This window comes from Rhopilema esculentum, chromosome 15 (assembly GCF_057945365.1).
Source record: "Rhopilema esculentum isolate cy_ngs chromosome 15, ASM5794536v1, whole genome shotgun sequence".
Classification (NCBI taxonomy): domain Eukaryota; kingdom Metazoa; phylum Cnidaria; class Scyphozoa; order Rhizostomeae; family Rhizostomatidae; genus Rhopilema; species Rhopilema esculentum.
The window spans coordinates 5,369,207-5,389,501 of record NC_142829.1 but is presented as its reverse complement, the minus strand read 5'-3'; the positions used below and the strand labels follow the sequence as shown (position 1 = coordinate 5,389,501).

The 20,295-nt window shown below is 37.9% G+C and overlaps 1 protein-coding gene across 1 annotated transcript; it reads left to right on the top strand.

Moving 5' to 3' along the window:
- Positions 1 to 104: 104 nt before the first annotated feature.
- LOC135685580 (uncharacterized) lies at positions 105 to 19,596 on the top strand. Its single transcript, XM_089112636.1, has 18 exons — positions 105 to 343; positions 948 to 1,109; positions 1,515 to 1,655; positions 2,074 to 3,454; positions 4,701 to 4,883; positions 5,474 to 6,007; positions 7,581 to 7,796; positions 9,678 to 10,586; positions 11,224 to 11,544; positions 11,877 to 12,090; positions 12,736 to 12,947; positions 13,223 to 13,462; positions 14,015 to 14,416; positions 14,773 to 15,110; positions 15,613 to 15,940; positions 17,613 to 17,821; positions 18,200 to 18,392; positions 19,216 to 19,596. The coding sequence occupies exons 3-18, from the start codon at positions 1,563 to 1,565 to the stop codon at positions 19,359 to 19,361; spliced, it is 5,919 nt and encodes a 1,972-aa protein (XP_088968762.1). The 5' UTR covers positions 105 to 343; positions 948 to 1,109; positions 1,515 to 1,562; the 3' UTR covers positions 19,362 to 19,596.
- Positions 19,597 to 20,295: the final 699 nt, after the last annotated feature.

Here is a 20,295-nt window from a genome sequence, read left to right as displayed (position 1 = left end):
ATCAATATCACTTTTCGTCTTAGCTGCCAAATCGAAGTAGATTAAAATTAGATCATGTTAGGTACCGCATAATACCAGATGATTTGAAGCAACAGTGATACAAATCCATCAGTTGAAAATTGAGATTTCAATGTTGAAAAGATTTTGCTTTAGCGAAATTCTATTAATCTGGTTTTAGATAACGTTCCTGAACTGCACTAGTCCTTGTGAGCAAGGATTCGGAAGTCAGAGAACGTGTGACATTTGTAACGCAATCCAGTTGGGGAAAGTCATTTCCTCTCTCACTACCTCTGTACTGAACTGCGAACAAAGGTTTCAGTTCAACGGTGAATCGTTTTGCAAGGTTTGTAAATAGGCTTTGATATTTACTTAAAAAAATCGAGATGACACTGTGAAATAATTACTTATTTTTGACCAAAATTTATAGAAACGAATTGCAATTTTGACAAAAAAATTAGCTATATGGCTGTGGACGATGGAAATGTAGTAAGTGGAAATTCCGCCTCAAACAGAGGAGCTGCTGTGAAAGGACCATGATCTGCGCCGAGTGAGGGGGGCATTTAATGCATTTATGGGCCTACAAATTATCCATAGCAAAAAATTTGCCATGCAACTTTCCTAACCTATTGCCATGCAGGACTGACACTTGAGGTGCTGTGCGGCCTCTGTAAGATCAGCTTAAGGCTGTGATATCCTGTAGGCCTTTTTTAGAAAATTTGAACTGGTAGATAAATTTGATCTTGAAAGCAGGCGTTCATAATGCCTAAAAAGTCATCAAAGCTGGAAAATGTTTAAGGCCTTCTACTCGGCAAAAAGTTATTGTTTTTAATCTGGCGATCGAAGTTTGAAGAAATTTTTTTATAACTCAGTATTGTTAGATTCTGTCATTATGTTGTTATGAAGTTTCAGAATTTAGAAAGTTAAAAATTTAGTTCTTTTCATTATAGCCAGAGGATTTGCTATCTTTGTATCGTGAATGCTTGGTGAATTACAACTCAACAATTACATACTCACAGAAGGGACAAGAAATTGTCACCTTGACTTTTGCAATCGCAGCATTGAGTGGATGTGGAAGCGAAGATACAGGCAATCAATATTCTAACTTCGAGGTATTTTTCTCCTGTAAATACGATCTACCTGTAGGATAGGACGCATTGGTGTGTAGAATTGGACCGTTCAAAGTTCCTCAAAGCTGTGGTAAATAACTTTTGATTAGAAAACGTCTGCAAGGCGTTTCTGCTCAATATTAGTTGTTAAAACAAGAAAGTTAGAGCTCTGTATCAAAGCATTTGATGAATTGCTCAGATCATGAACAAAATTGGACTTTCCTTTTATTACATCTTCGTGAAATAAAACTGTATTTCACAGCTCACACTTGCAAAGAAAACTGAATACTATCCTGAACGGCAAAGACAATTAGGGCATGATGTAGATACCCAATACATTCATGAATATTCAATGTTTTTCTTTGTATTGCATCCGTTGTGTAAGACTACTAATTTTTGCTCCTGCAGTCACGATGTGCGTATCTTAATACGGTACTTGACAGGGGATCCACCACTATGCCAAAAGTCGTATTTCCACAACCCTGGCTAAACACAAAAGCATTTCAACCAAGTTTGAAAGCGAAGGAGGCAATGGAGAAAATATACCATGTAAGTATCAATTACCTTTCTTAACAAAACCCGAGTCATTCCCCATCGTGCAGTCAATGTAAAGACGTCGTACATGTCAGGTTGTTGCATGTGCTCTTTAACCGTTATGCAGTTTAAAGACGAGTAGCATTTTTGTTTTTTCAATAGAACTTATGCATGTAACGTCTAATAAGTTTCATTTAATTACTTTTCCTTTCTATGTATCAGATTATATAAAGCTGTTTTTATGTTAGACATGTTGGGATACACCAAGTTACCTGAATATCACAGCTACTAAGCAAACATAAAAAGCAATGCTTATATACTTTGGATTATGCTAAAGTAATTGCACTTTATTATACATGAACCGACCTTAGCAAGCATTTTCAATGATATATCAAAAGCTAAGAGAAAAAGTTTTGGCTCTTGTTTTCAACAGAGTGTCCGCTGTTCACAAGACTGTCCTCCATGGCAGGAGCTGTGCGCGATGCGATACACATGCATGCCGAGGTATTTGAAATGCCAACCAATCCTGCAAGTGCCACCAGAAGACATGTACCCCGTGATTGGCCATGTAGACATGACTGACTTGCGAAGCTCTGTTTTTTCCCTGTCTGGATTCATCAACGAAACAACCATAGTGACAAAACCACGAATGGTGAACCAGCATGGAGACTGGATAGTTCACTTCTCCAACGGTCGTTCTGCTAACCTATCTTGCACTTCAGGAGGGCTTGTTGTCTCTTCATCGACATATTTAACTTTTGAATCAAACAATGACAACGCATACGGCATACGAGTTTTACAATATTATAATGTGACAGATATGCAGTTACGTGGTTTCTTACCAAATGGATTCAACCTCGCCGAAGGTGCCATTGTTAATACCTCGCTCATATACTCAAGCCCTAAGATGGCTGCTTTATTGATAAGGCCTATAGGTAGAACTGAGCCATTGACGCTAAAAAAGGAACTCCCGTCGCTTATGTTTCCTGAAGATACCAGATACGACATTCTAGCGAAATATCCCTTGCATCTGCAAGATTTCTTTGAATTTAGAATTAAAATAGAAGACCACGACGTATCCTCAACATTGTACCCTTACATTCCTAAACCAGAGTTAGACTTATTCTACAAGTATAAAATGACATTTGATAATCATCGCCCTGTTGCAAAGGTAATATCAATGAGCGGAAGTGGAGCATGGAAAGCTAAAGTTCGCGGAGAAGAGCTTTCTAGTGGTGCTCTTGATTTGAGAATAGGCTCTGAACTGACCTTGTCTAACAGCGAGGTTTACTTTGTACCTAATACGCATTGGCATGGAGTTGCATGGCTGCACTTCAACGTATGCTACTGCAATCTTCAGCATCTTGAAGAAAGAGCTGTTCCTCTCAACATTACCATCAAAGTACAATCGGTGAATGATCAGCCAATTGCACTCACAAAAGCGTTGTTTCTTCCAGTTATTGCCTACAACACCACAGCTGTGGCAAATGAAGGGTTCTTGATATCATCATTACAAAAGTATGTAACGGATGTTGATAATCCATCCGTCGGTATTGCAGTACTCTCTGCATCTTATAGTAGAATTGGAATGTGGTACTACAACTTGGGCAATACTTCCTGGCAAGAATTCAAGCAGCGTAAACAATTGCAACATACAGAAACAGCAGGTAGTCTTGATATTTTGCGTCTGAAGCCTGACGATCAGCTGAAGCTCGTCCTACACGATAAGGCAGCTGTGTGGTCTCACTTGAATGCAATGAAGGGTGCTTGGCTGCATTTCATGTTTTGGGACATGACAGATGATAAAAGTAACGGTAGGTAATGTTATGCAGCATTCCGTAGTGCCTCAAACAAGCGCCCCCCTCAAATAAGAGCCGCCCCTCAACCTTCAACATTCCTTTCTTCAACCTTCAGAAATGGGCGCTTATTCGAATTTTCAACGAAAACATAATTGGAAAGCAATTCAACAAGAAAGATTAATGAACAACACAATTTCACCCAAATCTACTTTTTAAATAAGCGCCCCCTCGATTAAGCGCCCCCTCGAATAAGCGCCCATCCTGGAGCCTGAAAAATTAATTAAGCACCCGGGCGCTTATTCGAGGCATTACGGTACCTAAATTGGGGTTATGAATTATTTTGAATGAATTCCTGATAAAATGCAATATATGAGTTGGAAAGCTGTTTTACCTTCTTGGGTAAATAGCCGTGCTATCTATAGGCAGATTAAAATTGTTTTGGAAGAAAAAAAGCCCTTCTTGCAATAATTCCTATGAGATAATCGTCAATGATGCAATACCCTCTTAACAATCATCAAATGCAAAAATTTTTGTAGCTGAATAAGGAAAAGAAAACTCAGACGACACAATCGACGTATTCTAGTGATAAAAAACTAGCCATCAATGTGCATCTTTCTCTTGATTTTAATTCGTAGATTTTTGCAGTATACCTAGGATAAAGGTGACTTTTTGCGGCCACATACCGTAATTCCTTGAATTTGCCCCTCCCCTCGAAAAAAGCCCCTCTCCCGAGTAAGCCCCCACCCTTGAACTACAAATTGTCAATAAAACCTGCCCCCTCGAATCAGCCCCCACTGTTATCTTATATTCTCGAGTTGGCCCCCTTTCAATTTGCTGATTTTCGCCATCTGAGGTTGCCTTTGGCGTTTTATTGAATCACTACAAAGGCTTATACTTTTGGTAACAATTAGTTAAATGTTTATTAAGAAATTTCTACCAAAATGAACGAGGTATTCTAATAATGTTTTTATAATGTCTACTATAATTTGACAAGCCCCCCTCTCCGTATAAGTCCCCCTCCCCTCGAGTAGCCCCCCATCCAAAATTATCAAAATTTAAGTAAGCCTCCAGGGGGCTAATTCGAGGCTTTACGGTATAAACACAATCTGCATACTCCCAAAATACACATACTTATGAATCCGTCAACTAAAATTATTGCAGCATTAAAGGGAGATTACTGCGATTACTAAAAGTATCTCTTATAAAGTATTTTATTGCACTTGTTGCAACAACTCAAATAGACGATTTCAATATATTGTAGGATTTGAAATTGTCATGAAAGAGGATCTTCGAAGCTCGTTCTCCTATAGTACTGAGCTGTTTGGATTTATGCTGAAAAGGGGATGTAATGGTATTCCAGGATCGCTTGCGAAGGTGGATAAATGCAATGTATGTGGAGGTGACGGTAGGGCATGCGTGGGCTGCGATGGCAGACCTTATTCGGGTGAGTTTAATGTGAAATGTATCAACAATTCTATTGTCTACTACATAAGGGTACATGTAGCTTTTGTTTTATGCTGTGCATCCCCCTCAAGAAGAGACATATATCGATTCGATTACGTGAATATAATAAACTTGAGATCTAATGTTTGTCGCTTAAAATACTTTCATTAGTCAATCTCCATCTTAATCAAGTTTCTAACATAAAAGCTTATATTATGAGGCCAAAAGCCAGCAGGCTACTTAAGGATTGCAACAAACAGCAGAAATACTCTACAGCCTTAAAGTTTCGGTGCTTCATTCATTCCTAGAATCATTTAGCACGATCAGCCAGAATTTGCAAACGTTTTGCAAAGAATAAACTGAGAATATAAACACGAAAATAAGAATCTATCTATGGTTGTTTTTGATCTTAGGTAAATAGATCATTAAAATACCTTTTTAAATTTCAATCCTTTTCCATTTGAACTTATTACATTTATTTCAAATCGCCAAGTCGAATAATTTCCTATAGCCGAATAGAAAGACAGTATGAATGCCAACAATTCGGGGTTGTTTCTGTCTTCATTGTTTTTCTGTCGTGAATTTTATTAGGTGCTCGCTACGATAGCTGTGGACAGTGTACAGGCGGTAGCACTGGACTAGCTAAAGACTCTATGCGGGATTGTGCGGGAACATGCGGGATGGCTGAAATTGATGACTGCAATATCTGTCAAAGGAAAACAAGCGGGGGCTCTAGAAAAAGCTTTAAAGATTGCATGGGGGTCTGTTTCGGCCGAGCTAGATTGAACAAATGTGGGCAATGTTATGGGGGTACGTCTTCTCTGAACAGAAGTGCTGGTATGGACGTATGCGGTGTGTGTAATGGGGATGGAACAACTTGCAATGGATGTGACGGTATTTCCAACAGTGGCAAAATACTGGACAACTGTGGATTCTGCTTAAACCCAAAGGATCCCTTCTTCAATTCAAATTGCACTAATATATCAGGATTCAAGCCCAGGAACGCACCTACAACAGGCGGTAGGAGGGTGGAAATTACTGGTGCAGGATTTGTTGCATACAAACTTGCAAATTGTTGGTTTGAGGGTAATGGAAGAAATTTTTCTGCTGCACCTGCAAATATATGTAAGTTGGCATATTTTCTTATTGATAGCACAACATGAGTCAAATAATAATTCATCCTTACGACTTAGTAGATTCCAATATTGCTTTAGATCGATGCTTCACAGAATTTTCCTAGAACAAAATTAGAGAAATATGTGCTGTTGCCCTTGATGATTTTTATATATAGTGAGTCTGGTACCCAGGGTACCCTTGATGCCACCAGTTGTATTACAAAACTGTTTTCATTAAGCAATTAAGCAAATGCCTTTTGTCTGTAAACATCCGATCGATACTTTTCTTTCTATGATCTGGCCTGCCGAGAGGGGGCAGATGGCCCTAGGCCCAAAGATGAAAGAGACATTAGAAAGTTATAACAACGTTACTTAAAATAGCAACAGTAATGGCAATCACAGATTTGATGACATCACCACGGGCTCAATCTTTTTGTGCCCCAGGTCCCGGAACAGCGTTTGGCAGGCCTGTATATAATGTCCCCAAATCAAGGATTAATTTAAGGTGCAGTGATGACCAATTTGTGCAGTGATGAATCGAAAATGTGCAGTGATGAATTGAAAAATGTGCAGTGATGAATTACTTCACTTTTGAAATTCTCCAAATACTACTGATTTGGATGTTTTTAGAATAAAGACAAATGAATACAAACTATAATCAAGAGTCAAATGAGGTAATAGAATCAACCTCATTTAAACGTGAAACTCAACTAAAGCCAGCTTTAACAATAAAAATAATATACAGTTAATCACAAACCCACTTCATAATGTAAAAAGTGTTTTTAAGAAAATAGAAATAATACTAGAAAAGAAATAGATAAAGAGAATAGTGCAATAAATCCTGTTATTGCCAAGATTCCAAGGAATATAAAGTAATTCTGTTGGGGTCTTATAAAGTAATTATGTAAAATTTAAGACTGGAATTGATCAAATGTAATAAAAGCATGCCTTGAAAAAAAACAAAATGTTTAAAATGATTGCGAGAAAATAACTGCTAGAAATATTCTGAAATATATTCTGAGATAATCTGAGGGGTGTGGTCATAAAATTTTCTGCTCGCTCCGCTCGCAGGTAAGCTTCCTCTGTCGGATAATCCTAGGGCCTCCGACAACTTTGGATTTCTTGCATTGCATGGCCAAAAAGACCCAGTGTCACTACCACCCTCAAATGGCGGCCTGCTTCTCTTCTTTTGTATGAAATACAATACCACCATTTCCACCATTCACAAATAAATACTATATTGACTCCATAGGGTGGAGATGAAGAAAAAATTACCTGTTATTAGGTTTGCTACTCTGTTTTCTTTTGGCCAGGTTTAATCTGTTCTGGCAAGATATATACATAATAAGTGGTAGCTGTAGTTAGACCAAGTTACACTGAAAATGTCCCTGAAAACAATGTAAACATTGTTGGTCCGTCCAAAAGAGGTCCAGTCAAAACCTAGCCACACCCTTTGCCACACCCTATTGGCCCCGAAAATCTGTGTTTTACGCTGTTTTGTGCAGTGATGAAAATTCCTTAAATTAATGCCTGCCCCAAATACACGCAACATCTAAACTAGTGAAATTGTTTTGCTTGAGCAGCTAACAAGGCAAGCTTCACCATCAAAACTCCGGCGACAACTAGCGGTATATACAGGCTGAGATGTTCCTTTGATAACTCTGCTGAAGTTCACGAAGCATCGTCTCAAGTATTCAAGTTCTACTCGGCTGTTAGTCTGTATGGAGTGAGCCCAGTAAGAATTTTAAGAGGGAAAGAAAACAACGTCACAGTCAATGGAACTGGGTTCCTACAAACAGGTATTTCAGTGGAACTGGTATTTTTGCCTTTTTCTTAAAGATACAGTTGACATCCGCTATCTCGAACTCTGAAGGGAAACGAAAAATTGTTCGAGATAGCGAATGTTCGAATTATCGGATGACACCAAAAAATCCAATTTTTTTCAAATTTCGAAGGTTTAACAGGCAGCAATAAAAGATATGTAATCACTAATACAAAATTACAAGGCAAACTAAATCATTAAGAAAAATAAGCATCTAATGTCATTTGTTTTCTCTTTCTAACCAGTTCCTTCTCTATAACACCATTCATTTTAACGAAATGCTCACAGAGCACTTCTCCATTCTCTGAGAATAGGCAATATCTTGATATCACCTCCATCGCATCTCTTATCTCGTCCGTTTTTGGCTTTGTCAAAGTGTTGTCGTTGCTTTATTGGCTTTCCTCTTGGCTGTCTTCTTGGCTGTTTTCTTGGCTGTCTTCTTGGCTGTCTTCTTGGCTGTCTTCTTGGCTGTCTTCTTCGCTGTCTTCTTGGCTGTCTTCTTGGCTGTCTTATTGGCTGTCTTCTTGGCTGTCTTCTTGGCTGTCTCTTGGCTGTCTTCTTGGCTGTCTTCTTGGCTGTCTTATTGGCTGTCTTCTTGGCTGTCCTCAACTTCAACAACTTCTTCACCAATTAGCTCAGCTATGATTTCATCTTCAGTTGGCAATGCTGCTCTTGCTAAGACTTGGTCGTCGCAGTCAATAAATTCCTCTGCACTTGTGTTGGCTGGAGCAATTTTTTTGATCTCTATTTCGCAGTTTCGTCAACTCATCACCAAGTCTTTAAAAGGATCATCTTCCTCTGATGCTGCTTGATTTTTGGAAGGAAGGCCAGCTTTGGCAAAGCAGTTAACGATTGTCGTTTCAGATACCATAGACCACGATGCGGCTAATATGTCCATTGCATCCAAAAGCTAATTTTTTGTAGAGACTTTTGTTGATCAATTGCTCTGATGTATTTCTGCACCAAAACTATTCGGTAGTTTGCCTTTAAACTTCGGATTACCCCTTTATCCATTGATTTGAACATTTAAATTGTATTATAACACTGTCTTTTTAATCTTTTAACTGTCATCTGCCGTTTAAACAGATTCTTTACTCGTATTTTTAATTTTCTCACATAACCAAAAACAAAAAAGTTCGAGATAGCGAACACTTTTTGTCGAGGGGAAACAGAAAACGGTTCGACATAACGAATATTCTAAATAGCGAGCAGTCGAGATAGCGAACGGTTTTTCTATACTTAACCCTATAGCAAAACCAAGGGAAACAGAAATTAGTTCGAAATAGCGAACGTTCGAGATAGCGGGCAGTCGAGATAGCGGATATCAACTGTATACTACAGAGTAATACCCAAATGATATATCATAAAATATATAATTTGCAATATGCATGTTTCTGCATGATGTTTGATAATAATTTAATGAAACTTTTAGATTCTAGTACACTTTTATAGAGAAATTTCTTGAAGCTGGGGGATCTTTTGACGGATGTACGTTAAAAATTAGTACATATGATGCTGATCAGTCACGCTTGTAAATAGGTCATGAAAAATGTTTAATCAGTTGCGTTAGAAACAATTTAAATCATGTAGTTATATGAAAATTTATGTTGAAATCAGAGTAATTATTAAAATACTCGAGCCGCAAAATAGACAAAAAAAAGAACACCGAGCCATGGCAAAAATATGGTTTTTTAAAGAAAGAGGGTAATGTCTGTTGCGGACCGGCAAGGGTGTTGGAATGCAATTGCACCCCTGTCCCCTTCAGTCACACAGCATGTCCATAGAAGCATCCCTAGGAAATTGATGCCTGCCGACCCTTGCCTATCATTTAAATCTCATTTTCTCTTGTCATTTTCAGATGAGCTTCATTGCGCAATACTGTCCGAGTCTCGATCACTACTGATCAAAGCAAATGTGATCAGTGATAGGGAATCAATATGCACACTGCCTGTGATTCCAAGGTCGATGAATCTACAAATCACAGTTGTTGGGTCAAAAGAAGATGGTGATATGACGTCATTAAAGAGTCTTCCGGCTCATGCTTGGAAGAACTTGGATGTTTATGCTGCTGCACCAAGACCAGTTACGGCAACACTGAGCAAAAACCTTAAGACAATACTGATCAACTTCGACACTAAGATACATCTTATGAGTAAAGGCTGTGAGTATATATTCACAAGTGATGTGGTAGCAAAGCTAGGAAGAAAAGCTTCCTGCTATAAAAGATCTTTAAACCAACTGGCAGTTCGGCTAGGGCTGTCAGCAAGTCTGGTGCCTGGGGATTCTTTGGTCTTTAATAGTGGAGCTATTTCGCAGCATAAGGAAATGATTTCTGATACAACGAACAGCGCAATTATTGTGCAAACGGAGGCAAGTTTGAACCCATTAATGGTGCATATAACGGGGCCTTCTCAAATCGGAATTTGTGGTTCTGCCCGTCTCAAAGCAGAAGCCTCGGGCAACGCTGGAGGAAGGAAACTGAGCTTCTCATGGAATGTATCTTTTTCAGATGAAGTTGACATGAATCTTGTTACAGACAACGAAACCGCGGATCTTCTAGCCATAAGAACATACCTAAGTAGTCTACCACTACACAGCCATGTTATTTACATAGGACCACAGAATGTAAAACCAAGCACCTCTGAGAGGTACCTTGGCTATGAGTTCTCCGTTATTGCCAGCAACTTTCTAGGACAAACCAGTAACATTAATAAATTCATCGTCCAGAGAACAAGCACCAAGGCGCCAACAGTAAAAATTCTGGGAGGTAAGAATTGCTGATATCTGTTGGTAAACAGTAATCATTATGATTATTCAATGCTCCTTCTACTGAGCACAAAGATATTTAGTATATTACAATCAGCCTCTATCTTTAATGTTTTCAAAAAAAATCCTACATCTTAACTGATCTCAATGCAGTCTTTAATGTATGTTAATTTGTTCGTATTTGTGGCCTTTTTTAAATTGTGAAATGTCTCAATGAGTCGATGACCCTTGTTTATTGGCAGCATATTCTCTCGCGTAGTTTAGTATTGTATTTATTGTTTTGTAGTTTAAGACTGCAAGAAAGTTCACTGAAAGTGCTTCTTATTCAAATGATTTGTTTACAGTTACAACTTAATCAACGAACATATCCCAGTAGCAGGTACCACTAAACGTACGTAGAAAAACATTTTTTCCAGAAAACATTTTTGGTTCGGTGGAGAAGTTTAGAAAAGAGAAGCATAAAGATCCTGTTAGACAATGGGAGGCCCTTGAAAGTAATGGTTTGAGCTGGAATAAAAGCCTTAATCTTAGAGGTCAAAGAGTTCCTTGGTAAAGGTTCCAGCAATCACAGAAGACTGTAAGACTGTATAGCATTGTTTAGATTATCTCTTAACTGTTAAATATATTCACCACATCAGGGTTACAAAGAAAAGTCAGATCAAACAAGAACCTTGTACTTCGCGGTGCTGTACGGCACTCTAGTTGTCAGAGCTCAAAAGAACTCTTGATTTACCGATGGGAGGTGTCATCACCAGAGGTAAAGCTTGATAAACGATCCAGAAGTAGCCCACGGCTTTTTGTACCACGAGGCAGTCTCTTAGGCGGTGGTTCTTATGCTTTTACCTTAACAGCTAGCCTTGCCAATGATCCGTTTGTCTTTTCAAGTGCTTCCGTTGAAGTTTCAGTCGAAAGTGCAGACCTTGTTGCTAGATTCAGAGGTGGACGGTACCGTGTTGTAGGTTTGTAACAAAACTTTTAGGACATTCATATTTCCGTGTTAAAGCAATTTCAATCTTGCGTCATTTTGCAGAAACAGTGCTGTAACCTATAGAGAAACTATTTGATATCCTAAATTCCTGCTAGTTAATTAGATGCAGGACAGGCGAAAATTGTTAGGGAACGTTATTTGCTAGATGTTTATTTTCGGAAAAAATTCACAATCTTCCTCGTCTGAAAGTATGAGCAGTTCGTCTGATTTACATAGAAGGATAAACGCAATGTTTGCGAAGATATAAAGACCTGGTGAAAATGCCGTCATTCATACAAAAACTATTCAAAATTTTCTCAACAGGCTCTGACTCTAGCTTTACTTTGGACGCTTCCCCTTCATACGATCCAGACAGAGATTCGACAGCGACTGAATCCTTCAACTGGGAATGCTATGACCAGCAAGCAAGTCCATGTTTAGTTCCCCATGTAAATGACTCGAGCAGAATGGTACGCCTTATATTAGCTGCAGCAAAGAAAGTCAAAATCGAGAGAGGAACACTGTCATCAAACGAAACGTAGGTACTATTATCAGTTTAAAACTCACTAAATGGCATGATGGATAAAAGTTGTATCAATGTTCAATGTAGAAACATAGATGTTCATTGGAAACTTTGTGGCACGAATCGTAAAGCTCAGAGTTGCATAATAAAACCTTCTTTGAAAGCTTGTCCCGTATCTTGAAACTTCAGTTACGCAAGTTTATATGTTTCTTTGTTAGCATCAACCAAAATATTATACGAAATAACTTTTTCAGTGTTTATTTGCTTGGTGATCGTCTTTTTTTATCTCATTAAAGAGTAACTGGGTTTGACAAAAATATACTGCATTTCTGCAAACAGAACATAACTTATAATGTAGTCGCCTGCTGCAATTTCCATGATTTAGCAAACAACGAATGTAATAATACTGATTGATTACGAGACCTCAAGCACCAACAGCTCTTCCTTCGTGGCCTTTTAATTGATTCAAAAAAGATGAGAAATAATGCTGTTTAAGTCATTAACAAACAATCTCTTGGTGTTACAAAAATTAAAAATGGCTTTGAAAAAAGCAAACATTTGTGTATACTAAAGCTTTTCGTCTGACACTCTTCAGAGTATAAAACGTCAGAAAGTCATTTACATTAAATAAGTGAAGTTATTTGACCACGTTTTTTTCAGGTACTCGTTTTTTTTTACGTACTCCAAAGGAACAAGATCGGTGTCAAAAGAAATAAGAATAGTAATCATGCCAGGTTCACCACCAGTCGTAAAGATACGGCCACAAAGACACAGCAAGGTCAATTCGGATGAAAGGGTAATTGTAAAAGGGTTTGTTCAGAGTGTAACATCAGGTGGTGTAGACGTATGGTGGGATTGCTTAGATGATGATGGTATGTTGTTTATATGACTGTCGAAATTTTTTATTTGCTTTTCTACTATAAGAATGAAACATGTACTTAAATCGTATAGAAGTGAATTATACTTGTAATCAGTATAATAAATGAGATATTACAGAATTTTCTATAGCTAACAAGCAAGAATATTGAATTGCCCTAAAAGGTATTTCAGTCTCATTGTTTTAAGTTCAAATTCAAGTCATGACAACTCAAAATTGTTTGATCATATTTTCTTGCCAAATCTTCTAAATCAGTTATTGCTTTTCTAGGCTTCAATTACATAAATCTGACAGAACCTGGAGTAGCAAAGTCGTCCATTCGTCGAAAAATCAAACGGACAGGAATATCGTGGTCTGTTCTTGTAATAAACAAGGGAGTTCTTGTCGAAGGAGCATCTTATAAACTTAGATTAACTGCACAGAATTCACAAGGCATCGGCTATGCAAAAAATATAATCGTCGTTAATGGTCCACCGACCCTCGGATCATTAACATCAGACATCTCACAAGGTAGACTCAGAAAATTTAACATACAATATCTTATTGGTACAAAAACCATAATGGCTGTCAAAAAATGCAAACATTTTCAGTCATACTTAAGCTTTTCGTCTGACACTCTTTAGAGTATAAAACGTGAGAACATAGATCAAATTACTAAGCTAGGAAAAATATATAGCCACTTGTGTATCTAAATAGGCCAATCAAAAACGCAATAACATGACTTTTGAGTTTGCCCAATCAGTGCCACTGGCCTACTAAAATGGTAGAAAGCTCATTGAGGTTATCGTTCTCTTAGGCAACAGAACGCCTTTGGATTCTTCTGCAAACCTCTCGTGATCAAGCGAAATACTTAGTACCACATCTTCTTGCATTTACCAAAACCCAATCGTATTAGCTATTGTCTAGTAGCACGTAGCACGTCTTTATTGGATAAAAATGGGAGAGTCATTGCCTTTTGCACCACACGTGGTATCTTATCTTATCTTATCTTATCGTGTTGTAATAAATTATAGAAAATAGTAGAGTAGAAATGATTCTAATCGCCTGAAATCCCACCAATAGGTGTTGCTCTGCAGACATTATTCAACCTGCAAGCGATTGAAGGCTGGACTGACGACCCATTGGACCTTCCGCTTTCTTTCAAATTTGGTTACATTAAAGCAAATGGTGAAGACGCTTTTCTTGGAGGCGTCAGTCAAGAAACCGAAATGACTGTAGTGCTGCCGGCTGGTGAAGCTAAGAATAATTTCAATTTAACATTATTTGTCGACGTTACTGATGCTTGGAGAGCAAAAACTCGTGCATATCACACTGTAGTTGTCACACCTCTGACTGTTATAGACAAAAATGCCGTGTCGCACTTTGCTGACAACATCGTGGATGCATTCAAAGCGAATGACCTATCATCAGTGATAGGACAGGTCACGTCAACAGTCAATGTACTGAACGAAGCTAGTTCAACAGGTATTGAGTACAGTTTAGTGGAAGTCCATTGTCAGAAAATCTTTCCGTTAATGTGAAAAAGAATGGTTTATCATTAACCTTGTTAATATGAATTTTTGTCCAAATACGGTCTGTCAAAAACAATGCAACATTGTTTTAAGACACAAAACTTGTAGCCGTAATTGCACTTAGGGTTCGAGTGAGAATAGAAATGATAATAGTCATATGAAGATATAAATCATTGACATCTGCTTATATAAATTGAGCCTGCGCAGTTCTAAAGTCCTCATGTTCATGGGTAGAATTATGAGAGTGCTCCAATAAATTCTCAATATTATATGAGTAGCTGGAGAACAAACTTCTTTTTTGCTTTTTAGATGGAAGAATTGCTTTCAACATCTCTACTGAAATTCATCGAAATATTATCAAATTCAAAGAAAATGCGACAGCTGGAATCATCAACATCCTAAAAACTATTGTTGATTCTGAAACTCAGAACATGATTTTAACTCTTATGTCAGACGTGACAAAGGATGGAAAATTTTTCGACAGCTTGCTTCGAGATAACATTGCAGACTCGCTAGCTTCCATCATAAAAGGGCAGATAAAGCCAGATCATTTGGTTCCAGTAGCACCAACAATATCTTCAATGCAAGCGCCAGTTCTAGTTCCGTCAGAAGACGTTGAAGAAGATTTCGCAAAATCCCCCGAAGAGGTAAATTATATATAGCTTTCATGCAACTCTTGTTCACAGCCTTTTCCAAAAGCAGTTCATTTACATAAATTGTATCTCAAAAAGGCACAGAGAGCGGAGCAATATTAGTGCTCACTGGCGGTAATAGTGAATGATGAGAGAAAGTTCGAGGGAGTTCACTCCCAACTGTCCTGCAGGGTGTTTAATCGTGAAATGATCATGACAAAATAGAGAGTCAATAATAAACAACAGTACAAATAAACTGCAGGAAAATACTGACAGTACCTTTACGTCCGGAAATGACAGAGATCGTCTCAAGATTTTTATTGTAAAAATAGGAGTAGAAACATAGTGTATTTAATTGGTTTTGCTGTCTTTGACTAATAGGCTAAAGCTAAAACAAATCTTTCAACGTTTCACCGTTTGAACAAGCACACATTAGCATTTGCCTTTCCATCTCATTATGAAACTTTATCTAGCTAAGTCAAGATATCTAGGCATGAGCTGCAATTATTCCATACAGGTTGAGAAAATTGTTGAAACCTACGATAACATCATCAATGTAACTGCGCATGATAACGTGACGATGTCGATGAAAAGGAAGTACACTGGTTTGACACCTTATCTCTTGCAATCTATGTGCTCGGATTCAGAGTTTGGTGACAACGCATCGCTAGCAAAGTCGAATTTGTCTACGTTACAAAGCTACAAGTACGATATGGCTGACGGGGGCAAGCAAAACATCTCGGTTGAATGCGATGACTGCGAGAAGAATGGTATGATCAATCTTGGAGATGATTTGGCCTCGAAATATAGCTCCTGGGAATGCACACAAGAATATACATGCAACGGTTTGTTAATTTGTACTAGAAAAAAGTCCTACGATGTGCTTAAGGCTCTTTTGCCCGACCTCAAGATCCCTTTTATGGAACATTCAACTCGCGAATATCCTCACGTGGGCTGGGGTTTTTGGGGTTTCTCTTAAAGCAACCAAGGGCATTGAGAAGAGGATAATGGATAATGTTGGTAATAAAACCCAATTGGACGGTCCTGGGTTGATCTCATAAAATTCCTATGTAGAGTTATATTTATTTTGTTTTAATCAATCAAGTGTCCAAGCTCCCTCCCAATGCCAGTAAGTGCAACTCTTAGTTTGCAAGCTATTGTAGCCTGAGAGTAAAATACTATTCAATAGCGTAGAACAATAATGAAAAAAGCATGTCGAGTTGAGCTGAGACAGAAAATCTAAAATCGTTTCTCGAAAAGGTCACTCTTTCTGTGGCTGCGTTTACATGATGCTTTTTTATGAATTAATCTGCTTTGCTGGATCATTGAAGTGCTCTGATCAACAACAGATAGTAATATGCTATCGATGAAACGAGCTCTGTTATGAAAAGTGAAGCTTGGTGCTAAAATGTTAGCCTCATTGTGTCAAAATCGCCGGCTCGCTATGAATCCATAACAAAACTTATCTGGATAGGCCGTTTAGATGTTGTCGGATAACTTTAAGATCGTCTAGCCAGAAGGATCAAACGTTGTACAAATTAACCGATTCAATTTTGGTACAATACAAATTACATTCCACTATACTTTCTGATTACTCTACGATACTACAGGTACGATACCATGGGGAGCAAAGGACAATGGCAACCCAATGGCCATTACATGCAACTAGACTTACAACTACAAACACTACATAAAATAAAAAATTATACATAAAAAATTTCAACAAAGAGAAAAAAAAATAGAATATTTACAGGTACAAAATAAAACGTTTTAAAAACTGAAAATAACAAATAACTGGGTTAGGTACAAGATTTTGGGATATTTAATGAAATTGACTATTTTATCACACGAAGCATTCCGTTCTTGAAATTACAGGATAGTAGATTCCAGAATGAATTTAATTTACTTCAAATGATAATTTTTTGTCACCTTACAAAAGAATCTGTGAAAGGACAGGCTTTGGAACGTTAGCAAATTCGAAACTGCAGAATGGTCACGGCTTTGTTCTTTAAAAGAACTGCACAACAATATGAAGTGCTCTGTATTCCCGAGACCATCGTTGATCGGACATAGTGGGTCGCCTGTGTCACTAAAATTATGGTTGAATTTGTGGGAAATTTAGTTTGCTCAACACTTTAATAAAGAAAGCCCTCGTGGATCACAGATGCCGAAAACATTAAAGTGTTACTCCCTGGCAAGCATTAAGTATTTTATTGTAAACAGTCGAAACCATTTTCTCCTGTTATCTTGTTTATCACATTGACTTCACCTTTACTGTTTAGTAAATGCTATTGATTGCGTCATGAAATAATTTATTCTTTTCAGACTTCAGATTTCTTTGCAGACATGCTTTCTCTAGTATCAATTTTCCTTCTTCGTTCTAGTAAGAACTCCAACTTCTACCTTGAAATGCTTAAATGGATCAACACTTGTAAATTCTACTCCCTTCAAAGAAATTCTTCATCTCAAGGTATTAAGAATTTCGCACAATCACATGGATATTTTTCTTGTACACAGGAGTATGTGTTGGCTCTGTCCAATATCCAAACGACATTTTTTCTGACGAACAAAGCCAGAAGAACAACACAATGGTATCTAATACACTGCAAGTCGAACTGTTCAATCCAGAAACTAACGCTGCGATCCATGAACAGCACCTTACTTCACCGATCACAATCATGGTCCCGATTGATGAATCAAAATACAACAGCAGTCGTCAGACAGAGGTAAAGTACACATGGTTTAGAGATAGTGTTTTGGGCAGATTCTACTGAGTCTTTTAATAGGCCCATCAGGTAATTCGAGTCCAGAATACAATTATTGGGCAAGCAATTGATGATTAGGACACTGTGGAAAGATCGATAGCATGACTGTAGGGTTAACTCTTCTTTCACAAATCTTTCTACATCTAAACGAAATGCTTTCCTAGACTTTTAGGGGTTGATATAATTTACCTTCACAAACAGTAAATTATTATACAGAAAAAGTGCCCCTAGCGAACCAAATACTTGTAGCTAATGAAAGGGATTAGATGAACCTTTTTAATTCTTGATTGATGTATTGCAATTGTCTTGAGAGTAGTAAGACTAGTCTACTTTTCTTAGTGCCGATATTGGGATGACTTCAGCTCTACTTGGAAGAATGATAGCTGCACAGCCGAACAAGAACTGACAACCATCGGCAATGAAACATATGTTGTATGCCATTGCACCAGAACAGGGACATTTGCAGCTTTTGAAGCACCAGTAGTTGGAAAACTTGAAGGGAGCGAAGACAACACAGATGTCAAAAAACCGAGTACGTTGTAGACAAGACTGCCATCAGCAGAGATCTTTTCTGTCTATTGAAAAATTTTATCATTAGTTGCTGAAAATAGGCCTGTGTACCCCACAGTCGCTTCCCTGCATTTTCCTCCTGTTTACTTCATTTTATTTCCCTGTGAATCTACTGTTGCTTCTCATAGTTTGCACATGCTTGGCACACCTCAAAATAAACGCTACCTTTCTACTATTCACCAATCAGAATCAACTGAAATCCTTTTAGTAAACTTCCCTTTATCGCGACTCACAAGCCCATTCACGTACAAATAAACAAACCATTTTCGTCTCAGCCAGCATTACCAACTCCCCGTACTCTCATCCACAGAGGCTATTGGGGAAGGAGATGGGGATTGAAAAATTGTGAGGCTGCGGAGACCAAATAGCCTCTGCGGAGGAGAGTAAACTCACCCCCCCCCTCAACACGCAACTACAGCTGGGTGTGGAAATATCATATGACATGTTTCACTCGTAGCACAGAATATCATGCTTGCTCCTTCGTCAATAAGCTATTTGTCATTAGCAAACAGAAGTTAGATATTGGTCATTTTCACAAATACATTCCCTGAAATGTGGACTTCGAGTGCTCACGGGGCCTAGGTATCAATCAACTGGTGAATATAGCTTTCTTGACAGTTATAGACCCAATAGAATAAAGTAATGGATCGATCATTAAAAAATTTAAACGTTATTAAGTGCAAGCGTAATTTTAGAAAGATATTTTAATCAACAAAGTCAAAAGCATTGCTCATTTCGATTAGGACTTTCCGAAACCATCTCATTTGCTTTTGTCTTTTTTTTAGGTTCGGCTAACACGACAAAAAATGACCCACTTATAACGCTCTTCGTTATTCTGGGCATCTTCGGTTTATCATCTGTTCTCGGTGTTGGTTTCTTCGGATACGAAAAACACAAAGCGTCCGTTCAACTTACACCACGCAACTCGTAAGACGATGCAACCGTCTCTCAGCCACAAGAGTTAGCCACAAGCGTTACCAGTGAAATGCCCGATTCATTTTGAAAACAAAATGTACAATATTCATTTTCGGTAGTTTAATTCTACATTCTTGAATTATCATTGACGTTGCGATATAAATCATTGAAATTCTTGATTTTATCATCTGAAAATTATTCATGTTTTTTGTAATGATGTTCTGGTAGCTGCTGATAGCAATATATTAAAAAGTGCGGTGGAAAAAAATTGGAACAGGAGTATCGAGCACATTTTTCCAAGATGTTACAATATTTATGTAGCTTGCTAAGAAATTCAACGCAAACGGTCGATGGATATAATTATTAAGGTTTGCTACGTGCAAGACAAAAGTGCTGAGTTAATGAATGTCAGACCCTCATCTAAATCGTTAAAACTGGCCTTTGCTTATGAAGTCTTATGAAGCCATTTTCTAACTTTTCTAACCAATATCAGCCTTGCCTGTCCTCTTGAAACTTTAAATGAACTCATTTCAGATCAATTTTACTTGTAAAGAAGATCTAGCCTGTCGTTGCTGTTTGTCACTCTCTTTTATAAGAACCAGTAAATTAAAGTTCAGGCTTGCTGTTCTTAATTTTTTCGAAAATTCAAGGCTGGGTTGTTCAGAATTTGTCCTTATCTTTTTACAGTGTAAGCAGTGCAATTGTTAGTTAATGCGCTCTAGGGAGGTATTCAGGGCTCATTGGCAAAAAACTTTTTAGATCAAATTTTTTTGGAGGGCTTCACGTTATTATTCAAAGTCACATTTTACAGTATCACCTTTAGTCAGTCCCAGCTTGTTCTTAATTTGTTCTTAACTTCTGACCAATTTGAGGCTCATGTTATTATACAATTGTTCTTATAAGAAAGAAAGGGTGTATTGACATATCATAAGAAGCAACGAGGAAAGGTG

Coding starts and splice junctions, on each gene's coding strand:
- LOC135685580 (XM_089112636.1), top strand. CDS start 1,563: ATGCCAAAAGTCGTATTTCCACAACCCTGGCTAAACACAAAAGCATTT. Junction 4,884..5,473: donor CGATGGCAGACCTTATTCGG/GTGAGTTTAATG, acceptor GAATTTTATTAG/GTGCTCGCTACGATAGCTGT. Junction 12,091..12,735: donor ACACTGTCATCAAACGAAAC/GTAGGTACTATT, acceptor CGTTTTTTTCAG/GTACTCGTTTTTTTTTACGT.